Genomic DNA, 12758 nt, shown 5'->3' with positions numbered 1-12758 from the left:
GTTTCCTTCCCGGAAACCAAGCTCCACTCTCCTTCCCATGTGGAGCCTTTTGCTCCTGAAGGCAGGAGTTCAGCCTGGCAACTCCCAGAAATTCCCTTCCCATTCCCACAGGCCCTCCTGGGACACAAGGAGATACCTTGACATCAAGCAGGAGTTTCATGGTGCTGCTGCTCTGACTCCAAGTGTGGGAAACCACCAAAAAAAAGCAGGAAGAATTTTGGGAAGGTCATTCCCAGCATCTCATTTGTGCTCCACTATCCTGCTGCACCAGCAGGATCATTCAGTGATAAATCAGCCCCAGGGTTTGGGGACAGGGTCCTCAGCCAAAAACTTGGGCTACTTTTGGGTCTTGCCAGCAGACAAGCCACTGGCAGAGAGGAGCAACACTGGCACTGAGGTTTCACTTCGGGGAGATGACAGAGAGGAACCCAAATGAACAGAAACCAACGAAAGTATTTGAGTCACCAGTCGCCCAAAACCACCAAGGCAGGGCACAGCTGCAGCAGCTGCTCCCTGGAGTGCCCAGGGCCAGCAAGGTGCAGGGATGGGCGCCAGGATGCAGGACTGCCTCTGGATTGGGGCTCTTCCAGACCCCACCAGCCTCCCAGCTGGGGATGGCAGTGCCACTCCTGCCTGGAAAAGTGGGAGACGTGCAGGAATTCCTTCTGGAATCTCACGAAAGCCACGGTGACTCTGGGCCAGAGCACCCCTGTGTGAAATCAATGCCTGGAAATCTGTGCTGGAACGTCAGCCTTGGAAGCCTCCTCACGATGGATTGCAGGATGGAGAAACCCAGCTTAGGCCTAAACCCAAGCCAAACCCAGGCATTAAACCTAAGCCCAACACTGCTGTGAGCCCTGCCTGAGCTCAAACAGGACCCCCACAATCACGTGCCCACCCCGTTACCCTTCCTGCATCCTTCCTCCTTCCCACTCCCTCCCCACCCACCAGGCATTTCCCCTTGGAATCTCTGTGGGATGGAAGCCACACTGCTGCTTGAGGTCCCAAACCCAGCTGTGGGCTCTGAGACACGCTGACAGCACCAAAAATAACCAGTGCAGCACAAGGCAGCTCAGGTCCCCGCGGCCCTGCCGCGGTCTGGGGTGGAAATTGAAAGAGCCCTGGGCAGGAGCAGATGGCTCCAGACAGGCACAAGGTGGTGGTTTCTGGGGAAGGGCCTGGCCCTGCACATCGGGGCAAACCACGAGTGGGGTTTCTGGTGTCCCAGGCTCCAGCCCATCATGAGTTGTTCCAGCACAGCCCACAGAGGGTGCCCCGGTCCCACCTCCACCCTGCAATGCTCAACACCAAGGACACTTTTTGGGAGCCCATCCCTGATGCCTTAGGTTTAGATTTTCTATTTTTCACATTCTGTGCTGCTTTAGTGTCTGAGCTTCACATCAGGGCATGGTGAGCTCTGTGCACAGAGCAGGGAGACAAAACAATTCCTGCTCCAGCTGGGCACCAAGGACAAATGATCCAAATCTCAGCCCCAAGAGCACAAACCCCGTGGGCTGCAGAGAGAAAAACAAGAACAATGGGACTGCAGGGGCTGCAGCTGGGACTGGACACTGAACTGCAATGTGCACATGGAGCAGAGCTGAGCCCAGGGAGAGACCCCGGCAGCGCTCGTGCATTTTGGGACCATTTGGGTTCATCCTGGGGGCAGCCCTGGCTGGGCTCTGGTGCTGCCCAAGGTGGATCCATGGAGGAGATCCTTTGAATAAATCCCTGCTTTATTCCTTAGCTCTGCCCAGCCTCTGTTCTAGCTCAGCCTTCCCAAGGCATCACAGGAGGTGAGGCTCCCTCACCCTCTGGGGGAGCAGTGAGGGCAGAGCAGGATTCAAGCCCGTGGGATGCTCAGGAAGAGCAGAGAAAGGCTGGGCAGTGCTCACAGTGCCCCTACAGGTGCCATCCCCACTGGCACAGCATCCCATAGCACCTTACAGGAGTTGGGGTCTCCTTTGCCTTCAGGATCCAGTGTGCAGCCAGTTCTTCTCACAGGCACCAATCCAGGTGCTGCAATGCCTGCAGAGGATGTGCACAAGGGCACAGGCAGGACCACGAGCATCCCACCAACAGGGCTGGGGCAAGGATGGAATTCCCTCAATACTCATGCTTGATCACAAAGTTCAAGCTGGTTCTCCCATCTCAGGGCACCCCCCTAGAGCAGAACTCTGAGAAATTTGGATGGAGAAGTGTTGTATTGCACTAAATAGTTATTTAAAACAACTAAATAACTACTCAGTGCAATACAACAGAGAAGTTTCTGCTGGGATAGAGCTCATTTTCCTCTCAGTAGGGATGAGCAATTGCATCACCTGCTTCCCTTCACTTTTACCGCTCTCTGCCTTTCATTACAATTACTATATATTGATATTTTTGTAATTAGAATCCCTGAATGGTTTGTGCTGATTCCACCCCCTGCCATGGGCAGGGACACCTTCCACTGTCCCAGATTGCGCCAAGCACCACCAAACCTCGCCTTGAGTATTTGCAGGGATGCAGGGGCAGCCACAGCTTCTCTGGGCACCCTGTGCCAGGGCCTCATAGGGAAGAATTCCTTCCCAAAGTAAAGAATTTCTTCCAAATATTAAAATGTCCTCAATCCACAAGGCTTTTTTTCCCAATGCCCTTCCCCTGAAGGGGTACCAGGGAATGAGGGAGGCACCTGCCTGTCAGCTGGGATTACACCACCACAGGACAGTGGGAAAACGCTCCTATTTCCCACGGGAAAAGGAAAAGAGGAAGTTTTTGGACACCACCATAAAAATTTGTCCCCACCCCGTGACCTGGAAGCACCACACCCAGCTCAGTGCTGTGGCAGATGAGCAGGGACACATCTTCCTCCTCCCTGGGATGAAGGCTCTCCAAGTGATCCCATTCCCTCCCTCCATTGCATTAAAGCATTTTGACTCGTTTCTTTCTGCCTGGAGATGAATCCAGGAAGAGGAAGGAGGTGACAGAGGCTTAACACAGACCCCACCAGAGGTAAAACCAAATTAGGGGCAAGTCAGAGATCCCAGACTGCCCCCAGCAGCTCTGAGACCCCACCCATTGCACCCAAAAAACACATCGCAAGAGAAATACAAAATATAGCACTTTAATTGCAGGGAGATATAAAAATTTACCCAAAAAATTAATAAACTTCAGGCATACAATAAATAGGCAGCTTTGGTGGCATGCACACATGTGCAGTCCTGCTTTGGGAGGCACCAGCAGCTCCCCAGAGCTGGGGGCACACACAGAGGCTGTGAAAATGAGGATTTCCACATGGATGGCGCTGCCTGGACACGCTTGGGAGAGCCCCACACGTGTGCTTGGGAGGGTGAAGCCAAGCTATTCACACTACGCTGCAATCTTGAAAAATTAAAACTCTATATATTTATATAAACTCCGGCTCTGGTCAGGAAAAATTAAGATTCCCAATTCTTCATGTTCAATATTTACACATAGAATCTCTGCACTGGTTTCCAAATTTCAATCCACTTTGGTGTGAAAGAGAAACACATAAATCTCACAGCAAAAATAAAGAGGAATTTCAGGAGTTCCCTTTGGGAGGCACACCCAGGAGTGCTCAGGAGTCACCAGCAGGACTCTTTGAAGGGGGAGAGCAGATTCCTGGATATAATTTCCTAAATTTGAGCATGCTAAGGCTTTTCCAAGAGTCACCTCCTATCAGATTGCTGCTCTCAGCAAGGTCTGAGTTGCAGGTTGTTGGGGCAGGTGGTTACAGCTGTTGGTTTTTGGTTCTGCCTGAATGGCCATTAACAAAGGCAACACAAAGCAAAGGCAGCCCTGACCTTCCTGCACAGCTTGGATGCTCCCTTGTGCCCCAGCCATGAGCTACAGACAGCCCTGGGGCTACAAAAGTCACTTCTATCATAAATTGTTGACAGGACAAACACTGAACATCCAAGCTGTTTGCTCACAGCAGTTTTCACCATTGGATTTATACAGACTCTGCACTGGAAACAGCAAAGAACAAAACCCAAATTTCCAAAAAGAAAAAAAAAAATTCAAAAATAAGAAAAAAATTCAAAAATAAAGAAAAAAAAAGAAAAAATAAAGAAAAAATGAAAAAAATAAAGAAAAAATAAGAAAAAAAGAAAAAAAGAAAGAAGAAAAAAAGAAAAAATGAGAAAAAATGAGAAAAAAATAAGAAAAAAATAAGAAAAAAATGAGAAAAAAATAAGAAAAAAAATAAGAAAAAAATAAGAAAAAAATAAGAAAAAAAAAAGAAAAAAAAATTCAAAAATAAGAAAAAAATTCAAAAATAAAGAAAAAAAAAGAAAAAATAAAGAAAAAATGAAAAAAATAAAGAAAAAATGAAAAAAATAAAGAAAAAATGAAAAAAATAAAGAAAAAATGAAAAAAATAAAGAAAAAATGAAAAAAATAAAGAAAAAATGAAAAAAATAAAGAAAAAATAAGAAAAAAAGAAAAAAAGAAAGAAGAAAAAAAGAAAAAATGAGAAAAAATGAGAAAAAAATAAGAAAAAAATAAGAAAACTTTTTGAGTCACTTTTTTAGGAACCTAAGGCACTGGTGGGACTAATGTGGGTGTGGATGAGGCCAGCCCAGCAGGCTCAGACTGCAATCTGCTGGTTCTCTCGGAAGAGCGGCCGCGTGGTGCAGATGTCCTGGAAGATCCGGTAGCCCTGGTCGTGCTGGGGCTCCTCAGCCATGGGCAGCATGGGGCTGGAGCTGCAGCTCTTCCCAGCCTCGTCCACCACCTGCCTCAGGTACAGCTGCTCCACCTGGACAAAGGAAAAAGGGCAGGGATTGAGTGGGGAGCATCTCCTGCTGCTCCATCCAGAGGGGATGGGGTGGGGGACACACAGCAGAGCACAGCTCCTGCCAGGACAGCAGCTCTGGCTCCAGGAGTAAAGGAGCAGCCCCAGGAGCTCTGCCAGCAGGGATATTGAGGTGCAGGGACAGGCTGGGGGGTGTCCCAGCACGTCCAGAGTGATCCACTGGGGCAGACACCCAGGACAGCACAAGGTGACAAGGTCAGGAGCTGTGCAGGAGGCACAGGACCAGTCTCTGATCCTGTAAAATCCCTCCAGGGCATCACACACCTCATGGGTCTCTGCTTGCTCAAGAGGGGATGCCACACCCTCCCTGTCCCATCCCTGCTGTCACAGCCTGGCTGGGCCAAGAGGCTCCAGAAACTCCCTGTCCTGAGCCTTCCCAACCCTACAACTGCTGCAGCTTCTCCAAGGAGAAGTTTCTACCAGAGCCATGAGGGCTGACCCCACATCCCACCCGCTTCTTCACCCTCCTAAGGTTTCCCAACCCCACTGGTGCCAATCACAGCTGTTGAGCACATCACTGACTGAGCTTAAATCAGTCCAGGGATTTGCTTCCCCATTTCCCACAGGAAAAGGCAGAAGACCCAGTGCCAGAGCAGGATCAGGAGGAAAAGGAAACATTTCCCTGCAGTTCACTAAACTCGTGCCATTAGGGAGCTTCACTCGCAAACCCAGCTGCAGGAATTTGATGACCAGCAACCCGAGCACCTCTCAGGAGGCTGTAGGAAAGCACCACACTTCCACCCCAATCCAGGCACCCAAATGCCCCGTGGCTGCAGGGCTGGAGCTCTGCTGGCAGAATTCCCACCCTGCCTGGGTCCCCTTTTCCTCCCAGCCCCCCGTACCTGGACAAGGATGAGTTTACACCTCAGGGGCACCGCATCTGGGAACTCCTCCCCGAAGCACAGCATGACCCTGCTGTCTGGGAAGCGGCCCTGGTTGTTGTAGTATTGCTGCAGCTCTGCAAGGACAGAGGAAAACTTGGGATTTGCCCTCCAGAGGCTTTGGTACACACCCCTGGGATCAAACACCCCGCAAGGAAGCTGTGGGCTCAAGCAAAGCCTCCAGTTTGGAATTTGCCACGTGTCCCTAAACACCAGATTATCCTTTCCTAGGTCTGGTGGTGTCACCTGCTCATCCGTGGGAACCCAAAGTGTGCAAGGAAAAAGGGCTCCACCCTTTCAGCCCCACCACAGAGCCCAAGGGGATCTCATGTCAGGTCAAGCTCCACAAACTCTTTGTGCATTGTCCCAAGGCTTTGGGATCCCAGAATTACCTCAGCTTTCCCAGGGAGTTTCTGGCCAGAGTCATATCCCTGTTCTCCTGCACCCTCCTGAAGGTTTCCCCACCCCCAAACTGCTGCCACCCACGGTTGCCCACCACATCTGCTGACCATCCTAAACCAACCAATGCAGGGATTTATTCCCCACAGGGAAGAGCAGAATCCCTAACACCAAAACCAGCGGGAGGCTCCCACAAACCTCGGAAGAACAAGTTGGTGTCAAAGATCTTCACCACGTCCTCCCGGTCCAGTTTGTTGGGCCTGTCCTTGTAGGCCATGGTGTTGCCACTCCAGAAGACCCTGCCCTGGCACAGCCTCTTGATGAAGATGCCCTGCTTGTTGCTGTGCAGGAGGACACCCCTCTCCAGGTGCCCAAAGAGCTTCCTGGTGATCTGCTTCTGCCGGTCGTTCTGGATGGCGTCGGCCGAGGGGAACCGGACGTGCTCCAGGGCATCGGGGGCGTAGAGCTTCTCCCCGTGGCCCGAGGGCTGCCCCAGGGAGATCCTGCAGCCCTCGGAGCACGAGGTGCTGACGTGGCCCACCAGCCTCCCGCTGTAGTAGAAGCTGATCACCATCTGGGAATAACCTGGCGGGTGAGGGACGTGGGCGTCTCGTCAGGGAGGGACAAAGCTGCTCCTCGCCGCCATGCCCAGACCCCAAATCTCCTGGGAGCGGCTCTCTCCTGGTGGAGGGACATCTCCAGGGCTGACCAGCAAAGTGAGAGCTCCCAGTATTACAGGATCATGGAGTGGTTGGGGTTGGAAGGGACCCCTGGATCACCCAGCCCAAGCCCCCTGCCCAGGCAGGGTCACCTGGAGCAGGTGACACAGGAACAAATCCAGGTGGGGTTTGCTCCATGAATTCCTCTCTGAATGTCTCCAGAAAGGGAAATTCCACAGCTCCCTGGGCAGCTGTTCCAACACCGACACCCTCCATGGGAAGTTTTCCCTCATGTTGAGGTGGCTTAGTTCAAGGCCATGAAATGCATTGAACCTCTTTGTCCTGCCTTTGCTCCTCACTCCCCCCATGCAGATCCCCCCATTCCAAAGGCTGCCTGCTCCCAGCACCCCAAGCAGCTGCTCTCTGCCCCCATGCCACCAGGCAGGATTCACCCCAGCATGGAAATGTGGATAATCACCTCCCAACCCCGAAGCAAAGCCTCCCTCAAGGTGGGGGACAGAGTCAGAGCCACCTCCTGCCACCACAGCCAGAGAGGGGCACCTGTGGCCAGGTGAGGTGCCTTACCTGAGTGATACTGCTCGTAGCTGGAGTACCCATTCATCAGGGGCAACGCTGTGGGCACAGGAAGCCAAGCTGAGCCTGCATTCCCAAATCCCAAATCCCTCAGTTCCCCCTCATTCTCTGCCCCAGGTTTCCCAGCTCCCACATGAGAAATGACAGTAAAAAGCTCCCAGCTGGATTTCTTAATGAGTACTTCAAACACTCTTAATAAAGAAGATAAAATACACAATGGGGAGCAGTTTACCCCCACACTGGAAGATTTTCCCTGCCCCAAAAATCTCCCAAACACCACACAAGCTGCTGGCTGCTTACCAGGGCTGGGCTGCTGCACCCACCAGTCGGGAATTGGGGGGTTCCTGCAGGTCTCCTGGGGGGGTGAGGGGCTCCTCTTGATGATGCCCAGGTACTCATCCACGCAGGAGGGCTGTGGGACAGCAGACACCGGGATCAGAGCGGGTTTGGTGCCTCCAGCAAGGCACCTGAAACGCTCAGGGAGGGCCCAAATGGCAGCACCAGCCCATTTTGGGGGGTTGGAAAGATCAAATCTGGCATTGCCCAGGTTGCACATCTGAGTAAGACCCTCAAGAGCTACAGAGAGGTGTGGCAAGGCCAAGGAGGGCTCAGAGCTGTGACAGACTCCTCCCCAGTGAAGGTCTCTCCCAGCTGGATGCACAAGGAGAGCAGGAGCCAACACCAGAGCCGTGTGGAGGGGCTGCAAACCCAACCCTGCAGCTTTGCAGAGGGAATTTGGGGAGGGCAGGGCTCTCCCAGCCCGGACAGCTTGACCCAAGCCCTGCACCTGCAGCCAGGGCGAGCTCTCACCTCCTTGATGAGCTCATCGATGGCCGAGGAGCTGCAGTCCATCTCGGTGACATCGTTCAGGCTGCTCCCGCCGGCCACCCCTGCTTTGCCTGGAGGGAGAGGTGGGGCTGCAGTGAGAACACCCACCCTGGCCAGGCACAGCTCATCCCGAGGGGTTTTGGAAACCTTTCACCCAGTGAAAGTGATGAGACCAGGAGCCACAGCAGAGCACCTTAGACAGGCTCACAGCCCCTCCAGAGCTACTTTTGGGGGCCAAAAAAATCACTTTACAACTAATTTCCCCCCTGCACAGGGACCAGCAGCAAGAAAAATCAAAAGCCTGGCTGCTGACAGAGCAGGGGAGAGGGTTTGGGGTTTTTTTTTTGAGCACCCCAGAGACTGGGGCTGGGGCTGCTGCTTCTCTTTTTTCCACCAGCCACCCCAGTGCAGGAGTGCTGCTGGTGGGAACCTGCAGTGCCATTTGCATAGTGGCAGCACAGCCCCTGTGTGAACAGGCTGGAGGGGACAGAGATGCTAAAGGGAGATTTCCTGACTGCAAAAATCATGGGGTTTTTTTGCAAGTTTTTAACCTAAAGGACAAAGCACACAGGCTCCCCTAACCGCAAATAGAGTTATAGTTAGTGTGAGCTGAGCCACACCGGACATCAGAGCAGCTCTCTGCAAAATCATTGCTCCTCCAGCAAGAAAAGGGATTTATTGCAGCTTCCCACCATCCTCACAGGGCAGGGGTTGGGAGGAAAAAAAAATTTGAGGTTTGTGTCCCTCCCCCAGGCAGGGAAGGTGGAATTTGCCCCTACAACATCCTCAGGGGATGGGAGCTCCCCACAAAGCTGCAGCTGCCCCACATTTCCTAAGGGTTTAAGGGGTTAAAAAAAAGAAGCCTGGCCTTTGTCCTCCCCTCCCTGTCACCCCAGGGGGACACAGCAGGGCAGGACAGGCACAGGGGCAGAGCAGGGAGCCGTGCTCGGGCGCAGGGCTGCGCTCACAGGATGCACCCACAGCAGGGCTCAGTCCCCTCCTGGGCAACTCACACTTCTGCTCCTCCTCTGGCACGATCCTGTAGACCTTGTAGGGCTCGGAGATGTCCAGCTGGGACCTGTCTGTCACCTCCTCGAAGTCAGGGCTCTTGTTCAGGGCGCAGCGGAGCCGCGTCTTCCACGTGGCCGGCTCGGCTTTGTCGCCCTCCTTGAACTTGCCTTTGAAAACAGCCCAGGCCTAGAGCAAAGAATGAGGACAAAACTAAGAAAACCCTCCCTGTGAGCCCTACAAAGCCTCTCAGGGAGGAAGAGCTGGGCTTGCAGAGGGCATTTTGCATCTTGCACCCTGTCGAGCATCTCTTGGGGATTTGCTGTTTCACTCCTAGACTGCACAGCCTGCAGCACACCTGGGTGGTTTGGGGTGCACAGCAGCACTGCCTGCCTCAGAAATGCAGAAAAGGCCTGTGAAACCCGGCTTTTCAAAAAGCAGAGGTCAAAATCACGTGTGGGTTCACTTCTGCACCTACGGGTCAGGAGGTGCTGGGAGCACGAGGAATCGCTGCTCCATTAAAAATCAAAATAAGGGTTCACTTCTGCACCTACGGGTCAGGAGGTGCTGGGAGCACGAGGAATCAAAAATCAAAATACACCTCATTTGTCAGCTCCTGACAAATAAATAAACAAACTGGTTTTCCTAAGATCAGAACTTAATTTGTGCTTTTGGTAGGAGAACATATTTTACCATTGAAGGAAGAGTGAAAAACACTAAATTTTTTTAAATATACATATTGATTTCTTTTATAGATATTTCTATATTTTCAGAGAGCTGAGTTCAAGGCTATCCTCATAACTCAGTTGTTACTGAAATTAAACCCCTTCACCAGAATGGATACTTGGAAGTGGAGTCAGAGGGAAGGGAATTCCTGGGAAAGACCTGAACTTTTTGCTTCAGGATGGAATTTTCCCATTTTTTCCAAAACTGGAAACCCCCCACTTCAGTGAAATTCTTCCTTCCCACCCACAAAGTCTTTTTAGGTTGTTTTTTTTTAACATAAACCCAGCATTTTATCAAGAGAAGCTGCTGAGAAGTTTAGAGCAGGTCAAAAACCTCTTCTCACATGACACCTGGATTCGAACGTGCTGAAAACAACCTTAAAACTGGTCGTAAATTTTGATGCAAAGGAATAAATCATCCCAAAAAAATTAAAAAACAACAGGAGACCAACTGCAGCATCTCCTGCAAGGGTTAAAGACGTAAAACCCAGAGACAGCAAGGCACAAACCCAGCAGCACAGAGCCCGGGAACCAGCAAGGAAAGGCACCAACAGCCTCTCCCTACCTTGAAAATAGAAGCATCCACCTCCTGGTTGTAGTCCTGCTTGCCGGCGTGCTTCCAGGGGATGCGGAACATGGATTTCTCCTCGTTCTCCCAGATGAGGCCGGCGTAGAGCTCGCTGTCGATCTGCTCGATCAGCCACTGCCGCAGCCGCCGCCCGCCGTTCCTGTCACACATCCTGCAGGGAGGGACACCCCGGGCCCCCTCAGCTCTGCAGCTCCAGCCCAGGAGCTTTGCCCCATGCTTTGCCCCTCTGCCCCCCTGCCCAGCTGGCAGCAGCATCACCCGCAGCTTTTGGAAGCTCCACATGCCAATGTCTGCCCACGTTAAAGTCTCTCCCAGCCCGAACCCTGCTGGGATGCCACAGTTCTGTAATTCTGAGATTAAAACACCCCCAGCCCACACCCTCATCCCATCCTCTTCTTCTAAAATATCTTTTAACATTTTTTTTTAAAAGGCAATTTCCTTCTGAGTCGCTACAAATTCTTCCTCCAGCTCTACCAAAGCTCCTCCCAAAAGCGGCTGACTCGGTGCTCTGCTTATTCTCTTCTGCTGCAGGATAAACCACTGGGGAAGCAGATGGACGGGGATTAAAGCCCCCAGCCGTGCTGTCACCTGAGCAAGTGACACCGGGCAGGCCGGGCTGGGGTGCCAGAGCTGTCCCTGGCTGGCCTCGGCACAAGGATTTGTCCCGGAGGGGGCAGCAGCTCCTCTCACCAAGCACTGTTCGGGGAGCAGATGCCAGCTCCAAACTGCATCCCAAATCCTCACAGGGACAAGGGACACACAGCTGCTGGAAGCAAAGTGCCAGGCTCAACCCTCCCTGTCACCTCCATGCCATGGCAGGAGCTGGTGGCCTGGCAGAAGTGATCAGCAGCCCCTAAATCAACTTCCCAGGCATTTTTTGCTCTGCCTCTCCCTCGTTTATTTGTTATTTACTGCCCCACTGAGGAAGATTTTTGGGGAGAAAACAAGGATGCTCCCAGCGCAGCCTGAGAGCCAGTGCTCCCTGCTTTGCCACCAGCTCGGTGCCACCAGTTCCATCCCTTCTAGATGTCCCTGGCTCCTCAGAGCACAGCCCCTGGTTTTTAGGGATGGTGAGCACCAACACCACCAGCCAAACATCCCAGAGGACATCCCAAAGGACATCCCAAAGGACATGCCACAGCTCGTCCCTGGAGGAATGGGGGCAGCTTCTCTGGGGGCTCCAGCACCCACCCTGAGTGATGCCAAAAGGGAAGAACGCGAGAAACCCCGCAGAGATGGGACATTTCTTTTTTCCGGAAAGCTTCTCCCCATCGCTGCCGGAGGCCGGGGCTCTGTCTCCCTCCCCGAGAGGGAGTCACACGCTCGGGACATCATCCAGGAGCCCCCTGCACCGGGGGGCAGCGGCAGCCCCCGGCTCCAGCCCGCCCATCCCGGGCTCGCTCCTTGCATAGGGGACCTCGAGATGGGGACACCCCGCATCCGTGCGAGCCCGCAAACCCCCTGCGCCTCTCGGCAGCCCCGCGGGAACCGGGGCAGGGCTCGGGAGCTGCCCCTGCCCTCCCGGTGTCCGCTCAGTGAGGGTGCCGGTACAGGACGCGATCCTGCGGCAGGACCCTGCCCTCCCACGGGTGATGCCGGTGTCGGGATGCCGGTGTCGGGATGCCGGTCCCTGTCCCACAGCCCGTCCCTGCCCGCCCACGGGATGCCGGTATCGGTTCCCCGGCCGGTCCCTGCCCTCCCAGGGGGGATGCCGGTGTCGGGATGCCGGTACCTGTCCCCAGCCGCTCCCGGCGCCGTTCCCGTTCCCGCGCTGCCGCTGCCGCGCCCGCGGATTCCCCGAGCTCATTATTTATACCAGCGAGATTATGCGGCCACGCCCACCGCCACGCCCCCTCCGCGCTCCGCCAATCTCTGGCTCCACCTTGCTCCCGCCCTACCCAATGAGGGGGCGGGGCCGGGCGGGGCTGACCAATAGGGAGCGTCCCGGCGGGGCGCGCGCCGCGGTTTCTCTTAAAGCGCGGCTTTCCCCGAAATCAGCTGACCGGGAGGGGCGGGGCCGGGGCGGAGGGGGCGGGGCCTGGGCGGAGGGGGCGTGGTTAGCCCGCCCCTGTCCCGGGTCTGTCCCGGGTCGGTTCGGTCCCGTCATTCCCAGTCCCAAGCTGACCCATTCCCAGTTCCAACCCAGCCTCCCCAGTCCCAGAGCAGTCTTCCCAGAGCCAGACTGCTCCGTTACCAGTCCCAGCCCAATATCCCAGTCCATCCCCAGTCTCACACCAACATCCCAGTCCCAGCCCAGTCC

The 12758-nt window shown here is 53.8% G+C and overlaps 1 protein-coding gene across 2 annotated transcripts; it reads right to left on the bottom strand.

Moving 5' to 3' along the window:
- Positions 1–4530: 4530 nt before the first annotated feature.
- On the bottom strand, positions 4531–12279 carry IRF8 (interferon regulatory factor 8). 2 transcript variants are annotated; one of them, XM_039721468.1, is made up of 9 exons: positions 12231–12279; positions 10475–10649; positions 9190–9373; positions 8159–8247; positions 7649–7760; positions 7340–7387; positions 6294–6680; positions 5658–5773; positions 4531–4758 (listed from the first exon to the last, which is right to left on the bottom strand). In XM_039721468.1, exons 2-9 carry the CDS (start codon positions 10646–10648, stop codon positions 4588–4590), a joined length of 1281 nt encoding a protein of 426 aa, XP_039577402.1. In that variant the 5' UTR covers position 10649; positions 12231–12279; the 3' UTR covers positions 4531–4587. The 2 variants fall into 2 exon arrangements, with proteins under 2 accessions (XP_039577402.1, XP_039577401.1); XM_039721467.1 differs by lacking the exon at positions 12231–12279 and having other exon boundaries at positions 10475–10929.
- Positions 12280–12758: the final 479 nt, after the last annotated feature.

The sequence above is a fragment of the Passer montanus genome, unplaced genomic scaffold, assembly GCF_014805655.1.
Source record: "Passer montanus isolate IOZ18808 unplaced genomic scaffold, ASM1480565v1 scaffold45, whole genome shotgun sequence".
NCBI lineage: Eukaryota > Metazoa > Chordata > Aves > Passeriformes > Passeridae > Passer > Passer montanus.
This window is presented reverse-complemented; position numbering and strand designations above follow the sequence as displayed.